General features: G+C 44.5%; 1 protein-coding gene across 4 annotated transcripts in view; it reads left to right on the top strand.

The window, feature by feature from the left end:
• The window catches only part of LOC146866845 (scavenger receptor cysteine-rich domain-containing protein DMBT1-like), a 398,665-nt gene that overhangs the window by 239,670 nt on the left and 137,755 nt on the right, over nt 1–21,240 (top strand). For 2 of the 4 annotated variants that reach the window (XM_085602301.1, XM_085602285.1), the window contains 2 exons: nt 4,540–4,569; nt 10,608–10,640. In XM_085602301.1, coding sequence (XP_085458427.1) covers nt 4,540–4,569; nt 10,608–10,640 — 63 coding nt within the window. The remainder of the gene's footprint in view (nt 1–4,539; nt 4,570–10,607; nt 10,641–21,240) is intronic. The other 2 variants (XM_085602310.1, XM_085602292.1) reach the window with 1 other exon arrangement.

Raw genomic sequence — 21,240 nt, 5'->3', positions numbered from 1 at the left:
GGGTAATTCGTTGGGGTTATCAACTAAAGAACAGTGAACCTTTTTCTTTGAGGAGTTTTATCCAACAGGACATTTTTGATGGACAAATGTATAAATACTCTTTTTGTAATGATTTCTTCTTGGCACTGCAACATTTTAATGTGCGAGAGGATTTTGTGTTACCTCTATCTCTCATAGAATTAAAATCTTTTTTAAAGATTTCTAGTGGCTTAATTAGCTATCAGAGAGATATTAGTATTTGCGGAATGAGGGCAAGACTGGAAACAATAGTTAAGAATGCTTCCCCGAGAGTTTCTCAGAAATATCTCTTGTGGAACTTAAGCCACGGTATTCGTAGATGGATTACTCTTTGCCGCATGAACCTCTTACCCCTAAATGATTTAATCGGAAATTGGTCACCTAATAGGGAAGGTGGAAAAAACTGTAACTTTTGTAATCAGGCTACTCAGAATCTCGATCATGTCTTGTTTGTATGTCCGGCTCTGACCACATTTCGATTCAGGTAGCTACGTCCAATGTTTATCCAGAATGGCATTAAAAATGTTACATCAGCTAGAGAATTACACTTTTGTGCAAAAAATTAAATAGTATGCACTAAACTTTTAAACTTTTTTAGGGAGTTTATGAATATATTTTAAATAGTTTTATTAGACCCCGAGTATGGTTGGCTATACAACTTATTAGTTTGCGTTCGTGTATTTATTTTTTCATTTGCGGAAAACTATAAATATATGACTGTTGCAAATTCTCTGCTGTTTGCACTAACTAGGTTCCTTTTCCCATCATAAAAAAGTTTTAAGGGAAATGTCTTTGCTGCTTTTTGATGCACTTTAGATAAAATATATGGTGCTACTATGATAGGATCTCTTTCCTAATTGTACTTATACTTAACAGGACCTGATTCTTTATTGTTCTAGTATAGGAGATAATTGTTTGATTGCTGCTACCCTACTGCTTTTGTAAGATGCACTTAATGATTTGTTTTTATTGTTGCTATATGAAGCATTTTATGCTATAATATGCCATTAGATGAAACTGCTTTTTAATGTTAATCTATCTATTTGTACATGTTCTAAAATACATCATGGTATGAATATTTTAGCTCTCCTACACTGTAGGGCTTTATTGATGTGTAAATAATATCCTTGAGGCGATTTTGGAAACCTTTTATGTCTTTTTATGCTTAACTTTGTATAAATTGATGTAATGGTGTAGATAGATTGGTTTTATTGAAGTATTGTATTAACGGTTGCTGGGTTTATTCTATGATTATTCATGTACATCTTAGGTGGACCTCATTAGAGTTCCAAATGCTTAATAAATATATTGAAATTGAAGTGCATGCATATATGTCCCCATAGTAGCCTTTTCCCTTAAGGACTACTATAAGTGGACAGTGGCTCATAGGATAACATAGGCTGGCATCCGGGCACACTTGAGGTCACCAGCTACATTATGGTACCTCCAAAATATGTAATCTTTGGTATCAAACAATGTGCCTCATCACCCCGACATGATTCTCCTATTGAGGACGATATGGAATCACCCAAGTGGCTACTCTAGAGGTTGCCCACCTGGTTGCCCTAGCCTTTCCTGTGCTCTGCCTGCCAGCCTGCAGCTGCTGCTGCCAAGACAGGAATCCGATCCGCTGCCAGGAGGTGTGAACTCTCCGAGGAGTCAGAAACCATGGTCTGGATGGGAAGGAGGTCACACCTCCCTTCCTAACAGGATGGCTAGTGAAGTGGCTTGTCAAGAAGGTGAGCTTCAAAGCCTTCACCGCCTGTGATATATAACCAAGCTATCTCCCAAAGAAGGAAACTGCCCTCTTCCCACCCCCAGGCCATTTGCACTTTGACAGGCAGGATAATTAGGTATTCAGGAGGTGTACACCCCCAGAAGGCTAGCCACACCTCTATGGTGTGCCAACTGGTTTGTACAGCTCACAAAGGTTTCTGCCATTTTTAAAAGTGGCAGAGTAGAGGGTTCTTGTTAGGAAAGGTGACACACCACCGGACATGGTTGAACGATTAGCCATTGAGGCTGATAGCCCATTAGCTACTTACACCCACATCCCTAACACCCTGAAATCCAGAATTTAAGGAGCACTCCTGACACCAGACCTCAGTTCTAATCTGACTTGCATCAAAGGGCACAGGAGAGATTTGAGTCTTTGACAAGAGGTGCTGCATAAACCAAAGCCGTGATACTCTGCGGCAACTTTCCTGAAACTGCATGACTACGACTCGTCCCAGATCAAAGACCAGTTCCCCCAGACAGAGGCACTCATTTGGTAGCCAAAGGCAATGCCTGACTCCTCTGGACTAGTGGCACTAGTCTCCTGCACATCGCAGGTAAAAACAACATACCAGAACCAAAGAATTGCTGTACATCGGGTCCTCTGAGGGATCACTCAAAAGAAGATTGTCCAGTGCATTGTGGTAAAGTAGGCCTGACCTCCAGCAAGTTTCAGGCAGCTACCGTTTCCCCCCAGACCTCACGATGTCGAACTAACTTCTTGTTGACCTTACCACTGCCAAGGCTTGTTGGTGATCAATCCAGAAACCACCACCTCTACTTGGTACTGCACTCGAGGGAACACCGCAACACTTTCATCTGACGTTGGCAGTGGCCTCGTTGTCAACTTTTTGCTACTGTTTTCTCACCACAACTGTGTAAGTGTTAAAACCAGCTCCCCCGCCATTCCCGCTTCAGCACCACGGACAGTTAGGACAACTCTCCACCCGGGCTTCTCGAGCCAGGTAAAATTGAACTGAGTGTTGTGGCTTGGTCCTGGGACCCACGTCACTTTCACCCTCCTTAAGTTCCACACAACTCGACCTGCAAGTGACCGATTGCCACTAGTGCTTTTACTATTAATTCTAAAATCCATAACTCTGGTTGTACTTATCTGATTCAATGCATTTTGGTGTCTAAATCTATATGAAAATATGCTTTATTTTTTATAAAATGGTGTCAGAATTCTTTCGAGTCGTGTCAGCTATTGATTGTCCATGTTGATACTTTGAACTGTATAACACATGTTCCTATAGTAAAGCCTGACTGTTCTCTGCCACACTGCCAGGCCTGAGCTAAGGATTTATTATTGTGAATCCAAGAGCTATCTTTGTGATTATGTGAGAGTATTGCATGGTGAAGCCTAACCAACATCACCACATAATACTCCACCTTCTTATAGCCGCTCTGTATGCAATTATGGGAAATGTGCCCCTAATTCTACTTTGCTTTGATTAAACATTTTAATTTTCTCTCATGCCGTGGAAAAAAGTTGCACCATATGTTGGGAATGTTCCTCCACCCACCACCCCTCACTTTCTTCTGGGAACAGCAGGCATATTTTTTCAGTTTTTTCTTATGAAATCTTTTTTTCTGGAGCCAGGGGAAGATAAAGGCTTTCATATCTCATTTGTTTTGGACAATTGTGAAGTAAGAACTCAGGGTGTTTCCTGATGAGAGGTGTGAGGGTATCCTGTTGTACTCCCTTTCACTTTTGACACTTACTCCTCTGCAGGACACAACTCTGTCATAAGGTGTTATTGAGTGTTCTATTGTGAGTACACTAATGATGGTGATTTACGTCCATTAGTCACAAATCTGTATTGCAACACAAAGCATCGACATAAATGTCTGCGTTAAAAGCTGTTCAAAGACCCAGGGGGCTCATTTATGAGCCACTGCATCACTTTTGCGCCACCGGTGCGTCACTTTTTGTGACGCACAAAAAGCGTAAAACATGCGCCATGATGCGCCATATTTACAAAGTGACGCATCTACCTAGATGCGTCACTTTGTAAACCCCTGCGCTACATTATACCTGCGTCAGGTATAATGTATGCAGGGTGGGCGTTCCCACGTAAGTAAGCATCGTAGAAGTGACGCAGTGAAATCTACGAGATTTCACTGCGCCACTTCTAGGGTGCAAATGCGTCAATATCTTGCGCCTGCCTCACAGCAGGCGTAAGACTGGCGCAGGCCCTTTCACATGGGGCTTGCCTCATGTGAAAGGGCACATTGCTGGAGTTGCGTCACTTTTGTGACACACTCCAGCAATGCGTCACTTTTGCGCCTACAGATACATCAGAAATTCTGACGTATCTGTGACTCCTTGCAACATGATGCGTCATACTGTAAATATGACGCATCATTGGAGTCGCAGGGAGGGCGCAGTGAAAAGTGACGCATCACTGTTTTCACGCAGTGATGCGTCACTTTTCATAAACGAGGCCCCATGATTCAGTGTCAGTGACGCAAACACCTTCTTGCTGGCGCTGTCTCGGGCACCGCCGTCAGTATCTCGATGACTGTTAAGGCTCGCGCACAGGCATCTGACGGTCGTTGTGTATCCGCAGGCAGGAGAAGGGCTCTTGGTGGCATTAGAGTATGTGTGTGCAACGGGGCCTGCAGAAGGGGGGTTGGCCAGCGGTAGGCGTGAGAAACAGTAATCACCAATTCAAAGTTTTTTTAAAGTGGATAGGGCTTTCGCAATTGTAATCATTCATAGTTTCTTTTTTTCCTTTACAGCTTCTACGGCCACTCCAGAGCTTTCCACAGGTAGGCGTATTGCAGTCTGCTGGAATTACCCACTACTGAGAGGCGCGCAGCACTATATTGTTATGGGGGTAGAGAGGCCATGCACCGCTGTACTCCACAATATACAAGAGATAGTCAGGGCCATAACACTACCCTCGTAGAGTCAAGAGGGAGACAGATCATGTACTGTTGCATCTGCTGGTATTCAACAAGCAGACAGACCCCGTAACACTGCACCCTCTAATATGCAACAGGCAGACAGACCCCGTAACACTGCACCCTCTAATCTGCAACAGGCAGACAGACCCCGTAACACTGCACCCTCTAATCTGCAACAGGCAGACAGACCCCGTAACACTGCACCCTCTAATCTGCAACAGGCAGACAGACCCCGTAACACTGCACCCTCTAATATGCAACAGGCAGACAGGCCCTTTAGCGCTGCATCCACTGATATGCAACAGGCAGACAGACCCCGTAACACTGCACCCTCTAATCTGCAACAGGCAGACAGACCCCGTAACACTGCACCCTCTAATCTGCAACAGGCAGACAGACCCCGTAACACTGCACCCTCTAATCTGCAACAGGCAGACAGACCCCGTAACACTGCACCCTCTAATCTGCAACAGGCAGACAGACCCCGTAACACTGCGCCCTCTAATATGCAACAGGCAGACAGGCCCTTTAGCGCTGCATCCACTGATATGCAACAGGCAGACAGACCCCGTAACACTGCACCCTCTAATCTGCAACAGGCAGACAGACCCCGTAACACTGCACCCTCTAATATGCAACAGGCAGACAGACCCCGTAACACTGCACCCTCTAATCTGCAACAGGCAGACAGACCCCGTAACACTGCACCCTCTAATATGCAACAGGCAGACAGGCCCTTTAGCGCTGCATCCACTGATATGCAGCAGACAGAGAGGTGTCGACGGGAGGGGACTTCGGCCCAGAGCTTTCGCAGCCCTCTACCTCACAGGCTGCAAATGGGTGCTCTAAGAAGCATATCGAATACCTTCCGCGATATTATCTCTGTTGTCCTGGAAGCAGAGGGCCCTGTAGCAATCAGCAACACGTATGATTTGCAAGTTCTGCCCCACTCCCGCTTTGACACTCGCTTACTGTAAGTTATTGCACCGCAGTCCCCCAGCTGTCCCTGCCCTCTTGTAAACTAGTTAGCAACAGCTAAAGTACTGTTGCAAATCTCATCCTATGGGGGAACCTGAAGTGCACTAAATTCGAGATCGCAAGATGATTATAATGTATTGGTGGACTGCGCATGTCTCTAGCTCGTCAGTTATTGGAAGTGGTGTGGGATCCAGTTTGTATGGAGGGCCCTGTGTGTGTCTGTTTTCGAGGCGAGACTTTCAGATTATAGGATTAAAAACCCAAGGATATTTGCCAGGGCTACCAGAGTACGGAACTCTACCCCTCCTGAGACCTATTTTCATATGGATGCTTATTGAACAATCCTTGCAAAACCAATAAATATCCCCTAAGTGTACAAAGCTGAAAAAAAACATTTGAGTACCAAAAAAGTCTTTAACCATTGAGGGATGGAACAAGTTAGCATCTTTACAGACCAGGCATAGCAGTGGTGACAGCTATACTATACTTCCATGAGGATGGCATTTGGTATAATTGTAATAGATAAAGCCAAAAATACAGAAGAGATAGACGAGAGAGCAAGGGTGGAGGAGTGATGGGGAATATGATAGCAATTTACGGGGAGTGGAACGGCTAATGTCAGGATAATGGCTTGTGAGTTTGAGTATCAACAGAGTAGAAAACAGTGGGGGTCCCTCTGTGATTAAAAGGGAGACTAAATAATGATGGAGATTCTAGGGTGGCTTGCGTGAGTTGACATAGACGTGTAGAACATCCCAAATACTCTTGTGAGGGAGGAAAGAGTTTGTCGAATGATGTATATTGTTCTCAGCACTTCTCACAAACAAAGCCATGCCTACTAAGTGTGATAAGATTTGTTCGAGGCACTTTTTTTCACTCTGAGATGGTTAGTTTGATGTCCAAGATTAGCGCCTGGTTGATAAGTAGAAGGTCTGATGCTTTGAGGGGAGGTGTGGTTGTAGATACAAATATGCCAAGTGAAACAGTAGCGCAATCTATAGTAAAGCTACTATTAAACAACATCCGTATCAAACTCTGAATCTGATCCCTGAGTGGGAGAATGTGTTTGCAGTGTAGAAGCATGAGTGGTAAATCGCCTGTTTCTGAGTTGCCATTCAAGCACAGCTGAGAATCAATAAGTCCTAGTTTATGGAGCTTTTGAGTCCAAAATGCTTTGTAGATTATCCAAAGTCTGCGAGTATGGGTGAGATTTTTCCCTTACAAAGGGGAGCGAAAAATCTTTTGCCATGTCAAAGTTGAACTGGTAGTAGCAGTTGAGTCCTTATCCACATTGTTCCAATTTGTGACAATGTGCCATTTTAAAGGGGTTGTAGATGCTGAGAGTAGATTGTAAGTCTTGAAGGTAATATGTCCTTGTTTCATAAGTTTGTGAAATAACACCGGCAGGCTGGATGTGTCTGGGTTGTCAAGTTTGCGAACAGTGGATTGCAATTTTCAAAATTTGCAGAAATGTATTTCCTTAAGGTGTTTGTACTTCAGAGTATTGAGAACAATTTGGGATTATCTGTAGTGCCTAAGTCCTTTATTATGATAATACCATTACTTGCCTAGCTTTTCCAGCAAATTACATTACCATCAAGTTTGATAGAGAAGCAAATGTTGATCTGCAAATGTGGTAAGTTTTTTTATCGAGTTTTAAGAATGGCGAACACAGTGTTATTTAATATGCTAGTAGAATGATCAGTTGGGAGGAGGTAATGTTATTGTTGGCAGGGCTATAAGGAGGTGGGTTTGAGGAGATCTACTCCATTAGGTAGCCAAATCTGAGAATTGTTTTGTTCAGATGAGAACTACCAGGCGCCTTGTCGGCTCGAGAATGTTGTTTGGTATTTATCAAAATCCTTACCCCCTTTGTCTTTATTTAATCTAGGTTTTTTTAACAACATACAAGGGGTGTTTTTCCAAGCAAAGTCTACAATGATTCTAGCAGGAGTATTAAAGAAGGAGCTAGAAACTCGAACAGGGAGAATGCTAGTAATAAAAATTAACTTCGGGCATTACCATCATCTTGACCGTCTCAATTCTGACCCACCGTAATATGAACCTCTGTAAAAAGTAAAGCATCATCTGTGTAGGCGACACCTTTTATAACTCCAGAGGGGAAAGGGATCCCCAGAATGTTATTGTTTCATTTTAAGGAAGTGAGGAGTGGTTCCCTCATTAGGGGAAACAGGAGAAGGGGCAATAGGCATCCTTTTCTCGTATCAGGTTTGAAATTAAAGGGGTAGGAAAGAGAGCCATTAACTTTAACTGATGCTTGAGGATTTGAGTAGAAGGCCTTTGTCATTCTGATGAAATCTTCACCTAGGTCAACATTAAGGAGGGTTGCTTTCAGAAAGGTCAAAGAAACTCTCATGAAGATAACTTTGGGCCTCATTTATAAAAAGTGACGCATCACTGCGTGAAAACAGTGATGCGCCACTTTTCACTGCGCCCTCCCTGCGACTCCAGTGATGCGTCATATTTACAGTATGACGCATCATGTCGCAAGGAGTCACAGATACGTCAGTATTTCTGACGTATCTGTAGGCGCAAAAGTGACGCATCGCTGGAGTGTGTCACAAAAGTGACGCAACTCCAGCAATGTGTCCTTTCACATGGGGCAAGCCCCATGTGAAAGGGCCTGCGTCAGTCTTACGCCTGCTGTGAGGCAGGCGCAAGAAATTGACGCATTTGCACACTAGAAGTGGCGCAGTGAAATCTCGTAGATTTCACTGCGTCACTTCTACGACCCTTTGTTGTGTCAAAACGCCCCCCTTGCATACATTATACCTGGCGCAGGTATAATGTGGCGCAGGGGTTTACAAAGTGACGCATCTACCTAGATGCGTCACTTTGTAAATATGGCGCAACATGGCGCATGTTTTATGCCACTGGTGCGTCACAAAAAGTGACGCATCGGCGGCGCAAAAGTGACGCAGGGGCCCATAAATGAGCCCCTTTGTTTTTAGACCATTGATTGCAGCAAAAAAAAAAAATCTAAGGCTTTGAAAAGTAGAACCTTGGTTGAACAAACAGGCCAATCTAGTATCTACGGGAAACGCTTACCATTGGTGAACGTTCCGTCAATTTGGGTATGTATTGGACTGTTTTGAAGAATTCTACGAAATAAAGTAGGATTATCTTTTCTGCTCGTGCTCTCTTACTCTACTTTATTTTGTAAAATAATTTCCTTTATATGTATGCATGTTGGGTGGTTCTTTTAGTTACTTTGTTATCACTTTTGAAAAACAAAACATTAATTTGACGATCTCAATGCATACTGTGTCAATTCTATACATATTTATTTGGCAATTCTGGTAACTTAGTCTCACATGCTAACAGAAATGTGCTTGTCTTTGATGGAATACATTTGATGGTCCAAACTCAATTAATGTTCTTAGCACATTTGTGTCCTAATTTTCAACAAAAATGTAAAGTGAAATAATAGGCATTGGGCACAAGTACGAAGTGATTTGAGACCAAGTTAATGAAGTGCATGATTTGATTTGATGGAGGAAATCCTCTCACATTTCTTTTTCGCCCATTTGTGTTGCGATGTCTGTTTCCTTGTTAACATCATTCTGTATATTGGTGGTGCTTAAAACTCAAAACATTACACAGAAAGAATGAGTGAGTGGCAATGGCAATGTCTTATTGAGACTCATAATTCCCTTCTTAAATTCCATAAGCAGGAGCAGTAAGTACCAAACAGAGTCCGCTCAGCGGAGAAGACTCGGCGTATTGACTAGAGTGCAGCGGGTGGATCACTGGGTGCCCTCACCTCATCCCCGTGCCCGCAGTGGAGCACCTGCTGCCTCATTTAGGGATTGGTACTTGCCTGCCAGGGTTTTGTTTGCCCATAGTGCATCCGTTGCTGCAGCAGACATACGTTCTGTACAGCTGAAAAAGAAATGTGCCTGATGCACAGGAAATAATATATCTGTGCACAAGGGACATTTTTCTCCGCTCCTTCTCAAGCCCACTTACGTAGAGGTCTCAGGCAGAAAAATCTCCGACAGTTGTCCCACCTTAAACAGAGTGGGAATTCACTGCTCTGATCTGGCTCTCAGGGGCAGGCGGCTGGCGGCTGGCAAGCCACAGGTTTCTGCCGCTGAAGCCAACTGAGAGGAGCCCCTCAGCCACCCCCCGCCTCCAAACGGGACACTGGCACCTCAGGGTGGCAGAGCAGAAGTCCCACAAGTTTATGGAAGAGCTCTCACTCTCACTCTTTGGTGCAGGGCAGGGGGTCTCAATCCCAATGGCATTTGATGGCCCCTCTCTTCCAAATCTCAGGGGAAGTATATACCCGCTAAAACCAATGAAAATGTCAGGTATTGCCGCCTCAGAGGCAGGACATCCCCTCTTTGCCCTCAGAGCCCATTGGTGGCCTAGCCTTCTGATCCTCCTTTAGAGCAGAAGCACACTGATAAGGAAAAGTCGCAAAGTATCGCGCATGGACTCTGCATTATGAAGACTCTCTGGAGAGAAACAGGTATGTTTTCACGCACAGCAATCTTTCCCTCAAATGTACCACAAACCCCACGTCCAAGAAGCAGTGACATAACGCGACCACTGGAAGTCCATGTGAACGTCAGAATACCTTTAATAGGAAAGAGGATGGAAAGGCATACGTTGGCTTTTTCCATTTAGGGTCAAGAAATAGCCCATCAGTTTGAGCGGCAGGAGACCCAATCTCATCCCACGGACTCCATGCCTCAGGCAGAGCACATGGCAGTAGTTGAGAGACTTTGGGAGTAGTAGATAGGCCAAGCATGGCTGGAGGGCACTGCATTTAGATTCCGTATTCACAGAGTGCTGAGGGTTGGCAAGATACGGGAGGTGATTAATAAACATGAATATGCTATTTGACGACTTGTGATAATTATAGACGCAAACCTGTTATTTTGTGCTTTTTACAGGTACACCCCCCTTTTATACCACACCAGAGAGCGGTAGGTAGAACTGCAGTTTTGTTTATTTTCCGTCCCTATTGCTGACATGAATTCCATACTTTCATCTTCCCTTTCGTTTACATCACTGTATTGCAGAAGGAGTCACTGTCGTCTGAAGCAGCTTCTGAAATGTGCAACAATTTATTTATCATTCATTTTGTTTTCTCCTATAGTTTCATTCTCACCAGACAAGGGTGGTATTATGCTCTGCATGAAAACAACTGCAGAGAAGCAGAACTATCTTTGCAAAGCAATGAAGAGCTGCAGTTGACAAAGGATGAGAGAAGGGTAGCCATAAAGGGGTTCAGAAACGGGGAATGGGGTGCTGAGTGATCTAGAAACTGAAGCGCACAGGGAACATAAGCTATTAGGGCCATATGGATACAGACACATTAGGTATGAGTTGGAGGTGCTGATACATGAGTTATGTTCTCACGTATTGAGTGAAAAGAAAGGTTTTCAGTTTCCTACTAAATTAAAGAATTAAAAGAAATGTTCTTGACACCCACGTTCTACGGGAACAGCTTGCCAAAGTGTTGAGGGGCAAATCTCAAAGAATTGGCATAGGGTAGGGCAGCAGTTCATGTTGCTGTCCTGCCCTACGCTAATTCGAAAGGGCAGGAATGCACCGTATTTACAAGATACTGTGCATTCCTCTCCTTTCAGCCAGCACCGGCGCACAATTAGCAGCTGTGCACCAATGCAGGCACTCGTGCACCATGGTGCAAGGGCGCATGTGTTGTTGGCATGATCGTTTTTGTGCAGGAAGGGACACCTTCATGCACAAAAACAATCATTGGAGGTGTTTTCCTCTTTCCATGTTTGCTGCAGAATGCAGCGCACATGTACAAATGAAAAAACGATGAGAAACCATGTTATAACTCCTCCTTGCGCCTCTCCTGGGGAGGCGCATGATTTTAATGCATTCCCAGATTTACACCATGTTGTAAATCTGGGAATGTGACAAAACCTATGACCGTTCCATAGGAACACCCACTGCAACGCCCATGGCATGCCTCCCAGACGCAAAGTGAGGCAATGCAGCAACTTCTGCTGCGTTGCCTCACTCCACATCTACAAGGCCATGAAAAGCCACACAAGGTGACTTTACGTGGCCTTGTAGATTTATCTAAGCCTTGTGCACCACCGGAACATCACAAAAAGTGATGTTCCGGTGTCACACTGGGCTTGTAAATAAGCCCCAGAGTCTGCACCAGAAAATTATTAGGATGCAGCTGAATGAAAATTGAATTTCCTGGTTCATAAACTTAAATTGCCTCTGCTCCTTAGCTATTTCCCGTGTCCAAAGATTATCACTGATGGTTGGTGTTAGACCTGACATCTTCCGTGTGGCATTCTCTCAAACCTTTTGCTTTAAACACCTCCTTTTTTGTTGGTTTTATTTCTGTTGGCTTTATAACTCTGTGCACTTTACCACTGCTAACCAGTGCTAAAGTGCATGTGCTCTCTCATTCAAAAATGGTAACATTGTACAACACCTAATGGTCACATTTGATTTACTTGTAAGTCTCTATTGAATGATACTACCTGTATCCAGGGCCTGCAAATTAAATGCTACCAGTGGGCCTGCAGCACTCTTAGTGCCACCCACTAAAGTAGCTTTTTATACACGTCTCAGGTATGTCACTGTAGCCAGTAGTGCACCTGTAAACTGCCTTTTCGACCTGGCAAAGTAACTATTTTGCCAGGCCTAAACCTTTCTGTTTAATAATTATAAGCCACCCCGAAGCTAGGCCCTAAAGACTCATAGGGCAGGGTGCATTGCATTAAAAAAGTAGGATGTGTCTAGCTACGTTTTACATGTCCTGGCAGTGAAAAACTACTAAAGTCGTTTTTTCATTGTTGTAAGGCCTGTCTCTCTCATTGACTAACACTGGTTTACCCTTATGACATTTAATAAGTGATAACCTTTGATGGGGAGCAGATAGAGATATGTTGTTTACACTCAAATGCTTTGTCATTTAAAGTCCTCTTCAAGGGTAAAGTCAGATTTCAAGTTGAAATTCTGATAATGCAACTTTTAGAAAGTTGGCCGTTCTTTGTCCCAACCATCTGTGCCTTTTGCCAGTATCCTGGGCCACATGACTGAATAGCTCTGCTGCTGGGATTTGCTGAGTCTTCCACACTACATTACCCATAGATTTGTGAATTAGAAAAAAATACAAAGTGGGGGTTAGGTGGCAAGCTGATTGGGGAGGGTCTGTACCCAGCCCCACCTACACTTGAAAGGGCTTTCCCTCATGCACACACTGAGGAACCTGTCACCCTCAGACAATTTGGAGCCTTGACAAGGAAGATGGAACAACTGTCCAGCACCAGATGTGTGGGGAAGGACAAGGATACACTAACACAAAGGCAGACCCTAGTTATATATATTCATTATCTGGAGAAACTCTTAGAACACTCCTGGATCTGTGGAAGTTACAGAAGAAGAACTGCCCTGCCGCTAGAGGGCTGCCCTTCTACTTAAAAGACTGCCTTGCTACCTGAGAAGGAAGATTTGACCTGCTTGCAGGCTACCCAGGGGTACTCCAAGGGTCAGTTGACTGATTATCTGTGTGAACTAGTGGGACTCAACAAGCTTCTGAGGCTTCCCTGCAACTGGCCAACTGGCCTTCTGCAACTGGATCTATGTGGACCTGCAACAGGACCTACCTGAGCTCAGCTGGCCCCTGCTGGAGTGAGTACTGAACCCCAAGAGGTGCCCCCAGGACCTGGACTCTTGGCTGGCTTCAGACCCATTAAAATATGTCTTCTCAATGAATTTAACTGGCTGTCCACCAGACAACTAAAATATAATCCTGACAAAATGGAGATTGATTTTTTTGGCCCTATTTTGCCAGACGTTTGGGGGATGTTCTGGCCTAAGGGTGCTACCCCTTTTGGAATTTAAATGGAAGTGCCTTCACCTTCCAAACTGAAATCCATTCACTGTTTGGCTCTTGTTTTGGGCTGTTACGATCTTTGAAAAAAGAATGACCTCTCCTATCTGTTGATGCGATGAATGCTGTGATTTAAGCACTAACTTCCAGACTTGATTATGGCATTGCCCTTTACTTGGGTCTTCCAGATGACCTTTTCCATGGACTTCAAGTGGTGCAGAATGTGGAGGCGCAAATTTTCCTCAACCTTTCTCCATTAACTCATATGACTCCTCATTTGAAAATGATTCTATGGCTTCCAATCAAAAAGAAGATTCCTTTTAAAACCCTGGTCCTGGTTCATAAACCATTACATGACAAAGAACCAGTGTACCTGAGGAGGAAGATCTGTGCCTATGCTCCGCTGCCCCCCAGGAATTTATGGTCAGCTCGTTGCCATTTGGCCAATATTTCAAAAAGCTATCAGACCAGGACTGGAGGCAGATCCTTTTCTAATCTTGGGCAATTGACCTGGAATAATGTTCCCCTGGAAGTTCATGCCACATCAGAGATGGCCAACTTTAAGAAGAAATTAAAAGCATGGCTCCTCCAATAAGCATGATTTGACGCTCAGCACTACTGTAAGCAGCCTCATTTAGCACTGGGACACTCTTTGGAGTATTCGTGCACTTCATAAATCTCAATCATCATCATCATCATCAGAGTGTACTCCTCCTAAAGAAAATGTGAAAATCCTGATGTCTAGGCTCCATTCACACCAAGACTCTGCGCTCGTGACAACCGCAAATGTGAAGCTCCGGTAAAACCTGCTCTTCATGCTAACAATGACTGTCCACAGCAACGACCACCCTCCTTGACAGTCAACAAGAAGCCACAGCAATGACGGTCCATGATGCTTGGCTTAGAAGGTAACTTTTCAGCATATCTAACCCGGTCCCTGTGTCCGACCCATGCTTCATCGTGGTCAGGCTGAACTTGTGACTTGCCCCGTGGTTAGAGCCACCAGATGACTGCGAGACGCGAGTGCTGCTTTGTGCTTTTAGGTGCTATTTTCACTAAAACCTTGAAATGGACTACCTTCGGTTCAACCAGTGGGATTTTTGTCATTCTAGTATAATTTCAGTCATTAAAATTGACACTATTTGTCTAAATTTGTCTGGGAATTTTCCCTGCACCAATCCAGACAACCCTTACAGTGAATTTCGTGGTCTTTATCAACCTTAGAAAACTCTCTAAGTGGTAGCTGTGGAAAACAGCCTTCAGGTTTAGTCCAGAAGGAGTGTAAAGCAGCTTGTTTTACCAGAATACAATCTTATAGGTATAGATTAAATGAAAAAAAACACACAATGTATTTATAAAAATAGGTATTTATTATAAGGCACTCACTGACACATACAGATATCTCCTACTCAGAGATATACGCAATACCTACAATACTTTGCAATAGAAACAGGTAATTAGCACAGAATACACAGTGGTCACTAGGGGGGGACCAAACTATATACTAAAATAGTGGTATGCGAACCACGACTCAAGTCAAGAATATATCCAGAGGACGTAAAAGTGTCAGAGACCAAAGGAACCACCCAAGGTGAGTATCTAGGAACCCACGGAGGTCATGTGCAGTGTGGGAACATGACCGCGTTCTCCGTACAAATCAACATGTAAGTCACGGTTGCAGTTTTAAAGAAAGAGGACCCTTACCAGTTGACCCTGAAGAAACCCAGTGGAAAGACAAGAGGTTGGAAAGCCACCCCACCTGTGGATAGCCTTGGACCAGTTTACCTGCACCAGGGAAGCCGGGGTGCATAGGTGTGAAGTGGCGTTGGGAACTGTCGTCAAACTCAGTGGAAGACTTCGGGAAGATGCCGCTGCTGGAGAAGGTGAAAGTGTCCGGTGGAACCCAAAAGTGGATTCGGGGTGCAGAGTACCTGCAAGCTCAGGGGACAGAGTCTAGGTCACTCAGGAGTGACCAGGGGGTTTGGAAGGCGAGTGCACACCGATGTCGGGTGTTGCAGGAAAGATGATGGTGACCTTGGAGCTGCAGCTGTGAGGACCAGGCAATGCTGTGGAAGACCAGGAGCCATTCACAAGCTGTCCTAAAGAATTCAAAGGTGACCCTCAACACTGGAGTCTTAAGAGGACCTCGAGCAGCTCACCAAAGAAGCAGGCCCACAGTGCAAGTGATGCAGTGAGGACAAAGATCTTGGCCTCTGGAGATGCTTGAGAAGGGTCTACTTGGAGCCCGAAGATCTTGATGGAAGGAAGCCAACACGCCTTTGCACCAGCAAGTCGACACGTTGCACAGGGGTTTGGTTCCTGCGGCACCGACAAGGTATACTGGCCTCAAACTTGGTGAGAGGACAGGGCAGGTCTTGAGGGATGTGAAGAACCACCACCTGTGTTGCTGAGCCTTTCAGAACCCGTGAGAGCCCAGGATCAGCAGACCGGTCAGCTTGGTTGCGGGGCTTGCAGATGTAGGAAAATGAATCCTTCACTTTACGGGAGATTCCTTCAGGTGTCTTGAATGCCCACAGGCCTTGGAAGGTTTCCTATATGAAGCACAGGCACGGACATTGCTGTAGATGAGCAGAGCAAAGAGATCAGGAGCAGCTGGAGTCTTCCCGGTTGCAGCATTGATGCCCAGAGCGAAGCCCAGCGAAGTCCAGAGTGCCCAGACAGTCGAAGTTGAAATGGTGTCTGAAATGAATCGTGCCCCATGACGAATCTAGGGTACCACCTTCAGGTAAGCCTTTAAGTACCCTAAGGAAAGGGTTGGGGCGATTCAGGGTTCTCTCCCCGGGGAGGGGTTGGGCAGTGGAGAGGATACTCCCATGTCCATTGCCCAGTTTCATGTCAGAGCGGGAGCCAACGGCTCCCTGAGATGGTTTGAACTGGACAATGCAAGGAGGGCACCAAATGTGCCCTTCAAGTAGACTGATTGGTGCTGGCAAGCACTCCCACCCGGCCCCAATACACTAAACCCTGTCTGGGAGGTGGTCACACCTCTCTGTGACAGGATACCTATTGTTCTGCCTTCCCCTGCTCTAGCTTGGCTCAGCAGCAAAAGGGCAGAATCGTGTCTCTGCTTGGCAGCAGCCATGTTGTGTTGTACGGTTCTAGAAGACTGGTACCGGCAGCACTGAGGGCCTAACAGAAGGCCTTTACTGGGTTTGGAATTATACCTTTCACACCAGTTTTTTTATGGTCATCGCGTAATGATGCGTTGCTCCTTTATATGTTATATGGCTGTCTCACTTACAACCCATGAGAATGGACTCCGAAGGCTGTAAGGGTGTACCGGTCATGCAGGGGCACATTCACACTTAGAACCGAGCACCCTGCCTTCAGGATTGAAAAGGCCTGCTGAAGGGGTGACATAGGTTTTAAGTGCAGTGACCCTAGATATAGGGAACCTATATCTTTCGTAAATGGTGTGAGCACCAGCTTACACAGGCTGCAATGGCAGGCCTGTAGTGACAGTTTGAATGGGTCTCCCATTGGTGGCATAATAGATGCTTCAGCCTATGGGCAACCCCTGGGGTACCTGTGCTCTGGGTAGCTTAGTACCATACACTAAGGACTTAGAAGGGTACCCCAGTATCCAATCTGGGATGTACCTAAGTACTTACCATAACAATTACGCCCAGTCAGACTAGTCAGAAACAGCTTAGCACCAGCCAAAAAGTGGGCGTAACCAAAAAATTAGATCCTTCTTTCCTACAAACACCTTGAATTGAAGTGACCTTGAGATCCACTGGATCTTATTCTATAATACAGATCAGCGCTGGATCGCGTGGTCTGTCCTTCACCACCAGTCAAGAGTCTTCATTGAATTCGGAGGCTATTTGGCTCATTCCTTCTCAAAGGAATACCACACTAAAGTTAGATGGCTGAACTGTATGTCTAGGATTTACACATCCATTTACATATAAATGAACGTTCTGTGGTTAGAAAACATTAGGAATGTGCGAAGCTGCGAAGCACATTACATAGCAACTTTTTTTAAACTTTGTCAGCTTGACGAATGTGGTGAAGTTTTCTTTGTAAGAAGAAGTATTAATAATGTATCACTTATGTAACAGCAGGAAAACTTTTCTAATGCTTTACATAGCTGCTAGTCTCGCACTGCAGCCCTAAGCCACCTTTTTATTTCATCCATGCAGCGGATGAGAATCATTTCTACCTACCAGAGATCCTCCTATGTAGGGCGGGACATCTGGTGGGCAGGGAATGGCCAGTATTGTATTATTTCTCTTCTGCCACTCAGAAACAAGCAGAGCTCTGCCAGCTCTAGTTGCTAGAAGGGAAAGAAGGAAGGCAATTCTCTCCAGCATTTTGTTTAGCCCCTCACATATGGAACATCTGGCTTTCAGGGGAAACGTTTAGCCCCTGTTCCAAAAGACCAAGGTTCCTGACTTAACTGACATCATGGAAGAATTTAAAAGTTCTCTCTCCTTTAGAAAGCACGCACATTTCCCCCAGAACAAAGACCTTCAAGACATTATGGAACAAAATTACAGTGTATGTCCATTCAACGGGTAGATGCCCAGCAGTGCGCATCTCCCACACACCAACAGCAGTACTCTACCCAGTCTCTGCCCCTTTCTCCTGAGGCTGGACCAGAGTACTCCTTTTGTGTTTGGCATAGCAGAATCTCCATATAAATTGACAGAAGTCCATCCCAACCAAAGATGGTGTTTCTTTGCTTCATCTAGACTTGATGGAACCGCTGGGTTTCCGACAAGAGAACCTATCTGGCTCTACCATTAGAAGCTCATGAACCAGCGGTCTGTCCACCAGTGGACTGCCACTAGTCACCACAGTGACATTCAATAGGCAGTCACCGCGCCATTTTTACGGCAAGTCAGTTCCAGGAAGAAAATTGTGAAAATGTCCCTGATGCATGCTAGTAACAAGTCACCATTTTCTGCCATGCTGGAATTTGACTCACTTTGTGAGACCACACAACCCACAAAATGTGTGGGTTGTTTTCAAAACAGTAATGATGGTACTTTTTATTGAAATGAGGAGCAGGCATTATTAGAATACAATGAAAGCAAATGCTGTCTGAGGGTGTCCACAGAGTGAAACCTTATTTTTTTTTAATTTAAAGTGAGAATCGGAGCCATGGGTTGCCCCTCTGTTAACATCTACAAAAAACTACTACTTTATCCAACTTTAATATCTTGGGAGGAAGGAAGGAAGGAAGAATTTCAAATTCCCTGAATCAATCTTATGTTATGGCGCATGCAGAATTATTGTTAATGTGCCATAAACTCATATTCAGCAAAAATTCCTGTACAGTCATTTTCTTAGTTTTATATTCTCAGTTATAGATTTGGTTGCACTCATAACATTATCACTTTTCCCAGAATAGGTGCATATCAAGTTGGTGCTTTTCTCAAAATGTCTTTTACTCTCTCTCCAGGTAGTCACTCTGTTACCGTTGTTCATTCTAGGAGCAGGAGACAGACACTTTAGCACTAAGACACAACTAAAGCCAGATTATAAAGCAAATATTCTTTACTAGTGACCTGCGGAGGAGTTTGTCCATCCATAGGTGCACTCTTCAGCTAAATAAAGGGACACAGACATTTGTAGCTCATCTTCTGACACAATTTTGCGCCAGTGGAATGTGTGGAATTCTTTTCCTCATTTGCTCAAAGCATTCTGCCTTGCAAATGATGGTATGCACTGTCCGTACGTCTTGCCGTGTTACCAACTCAGATGGGTATGAGAAAGGCCCCTCTGGGATGTGCTTATTCTGAGCCATCCAGGAGATGAAATTGAATTAATTCGCCCCTCAATGGTGGGCGTTGGAAAGGGCATGGATAATTCCAAGCCCACCCCTCTGCCTGCACTACCCGCTAAAGAGTTGCAGACCTCCCTTCAAAGGCAATGGTGATTACTACAATTCCTACAGAGACTTCGGAAAGTTTGGCAGCATACATCCTGCAAGGTTTTCGACTGGCACACCCACGATCATAGGGTCCTTGTCGATAGTGCCCTACCCTGTGTGGATACGGATGTGCCCCACTGAAGGGTCATAGTGGGCCTCCGGTATAGAAGGAATGAATGACTCTCTGGGGTCACCTCAAACTAGCTCAGGGTCAAATCCTTTCCCCAATGAAGTTGGAGCCTGGCTGACTGGAGGAAGAAATAGCATGCCCAGGTGTCAGCTAACATTTATCTGTGACAGGGGAGGCCTCTTTGAAGTTAAGCAGGTTCTGGGCACTGCCTAAATGGTCATCCTGCCAGAGGAACGATAATACCTCCCACACCCAGGCCTTTGACTTTTCCTCTGGAAGCAGTTTTCACACTTCATTCATGGCTAAGCACTCAGAGAACTGAAGCTGGAGACTAATGCATATTCCCCTTATTGGATTTTTGTCATTTTGTTTTTGTCAAAATAAATTCATAGGATCATTTTAACATGGGGAGTCAGTATTTTACAAATGTGTGTAAATCTATTGATAGTCTTATTGCATATGCCAACGTTTTGACCACTAAGTAAGGTATGGGGTCATCATCTGGATGGGATAAAATGTTGGGAGACTCTCTGCTTCATTTTGACAAAGTGAGATCCAGTAGGTTTCCAATGGGAGACATCTCAATGCTTAAGCAGTGTCCATAACTTCACAACCCTTATTTTTAAAAGTCCTGCCTATTTCACCTGTAACAAAGATCAATGGCAACATGACATTCGTTGATGGAACCTGGGTAACGCAGACACCCTTGCACTATAGTGCACGGGTGCGTGCTTTGGTGCTAGGCAACACATTGTGCACCAGCGTAAGAACAGAGCAGAAATACTGTATGTCTCTGTAAAAATGGAGCTTTTGTACTCTCTCCCTCTCATGCAATGCAGTGCAGCAAGATTCCTTGCTCCACCGCTGTAGGAAAGTGCCCTTTTTGTATGGTCACCGCCCCCACACGTTTTGCTCCAATGCTGATGATTATAACTCTGAAAGTTCACTGGAGCCTGAGGTCCAGGCCCCAGTACGAGTGCTCTCTCCCTAAAACTCATACATTTGAATTGGCAAGGACAATTGCAAGGACTTTAACCCCCATATAAGACCATAGTATATGTACCAGTGGGTCATATGACATGGGTGTTAAAGAAGTCACCAAGGCCTCAAGCACGGTTTGTGCCACACTGGGTGACCCAAGTATGACAGCAGTCCTGCCATTGCAGAGTGCAAGAGCAGTGCAAATTGCTCGAACGTAATTTCGCCCTCACACTTTGTCCTCACCATGTTCGGAGAAGTCATAGCACTATTTTTAGTATATGCCACTCACCCCTAAGGAAGGCCTCCTGAACCTAGGAGGCAGGGTGCCTTATATTAAAGGTGAGGATATATAAGAGCAAGCCATCTCAAAATTAAAAGAGTTTCTAACCGTTTTAATAGCTGATAAGCAGCTTAGAGTAGCAGAATTTCAAGATTACCCCCAAAATAATTTGCTAGAATTTTATAGTCATAGTATAAATTCTATGTTTTTGTCCTGTAAATCTTCTCACCCAAAAATTAAGCAGAAAGTAGGTTCTAATCCATTACTTCAAATAAATAGGGTTTTAAACAAACTAGTAAGGGCCCAATTTGGGAATTACTCTACTGAACAAAATAGATTAATAGGTTTACTAAAGAGGAAAAGACAACGGAAAAAACGCTCATTAAAACAAAAAAAGGAGGATT

The sequence above is a fragment of the Triturus cristatus genome, chromosome 1_2 (assembly GCF_964204655.1).
Source record: "Triturus cristatus chromosome 1_2, aTriCri1.1, whole genome shotgun sequence".
NCBI classification, from domain to species: Eukaryota; Metazoa; Chordata; class Amphibia; order Caudata; family Salamandridae; genus Triturus; species Triturus cristatus.
This window is presented reverse-complemented; position numbering and strand designations above follow the sequence as displayed.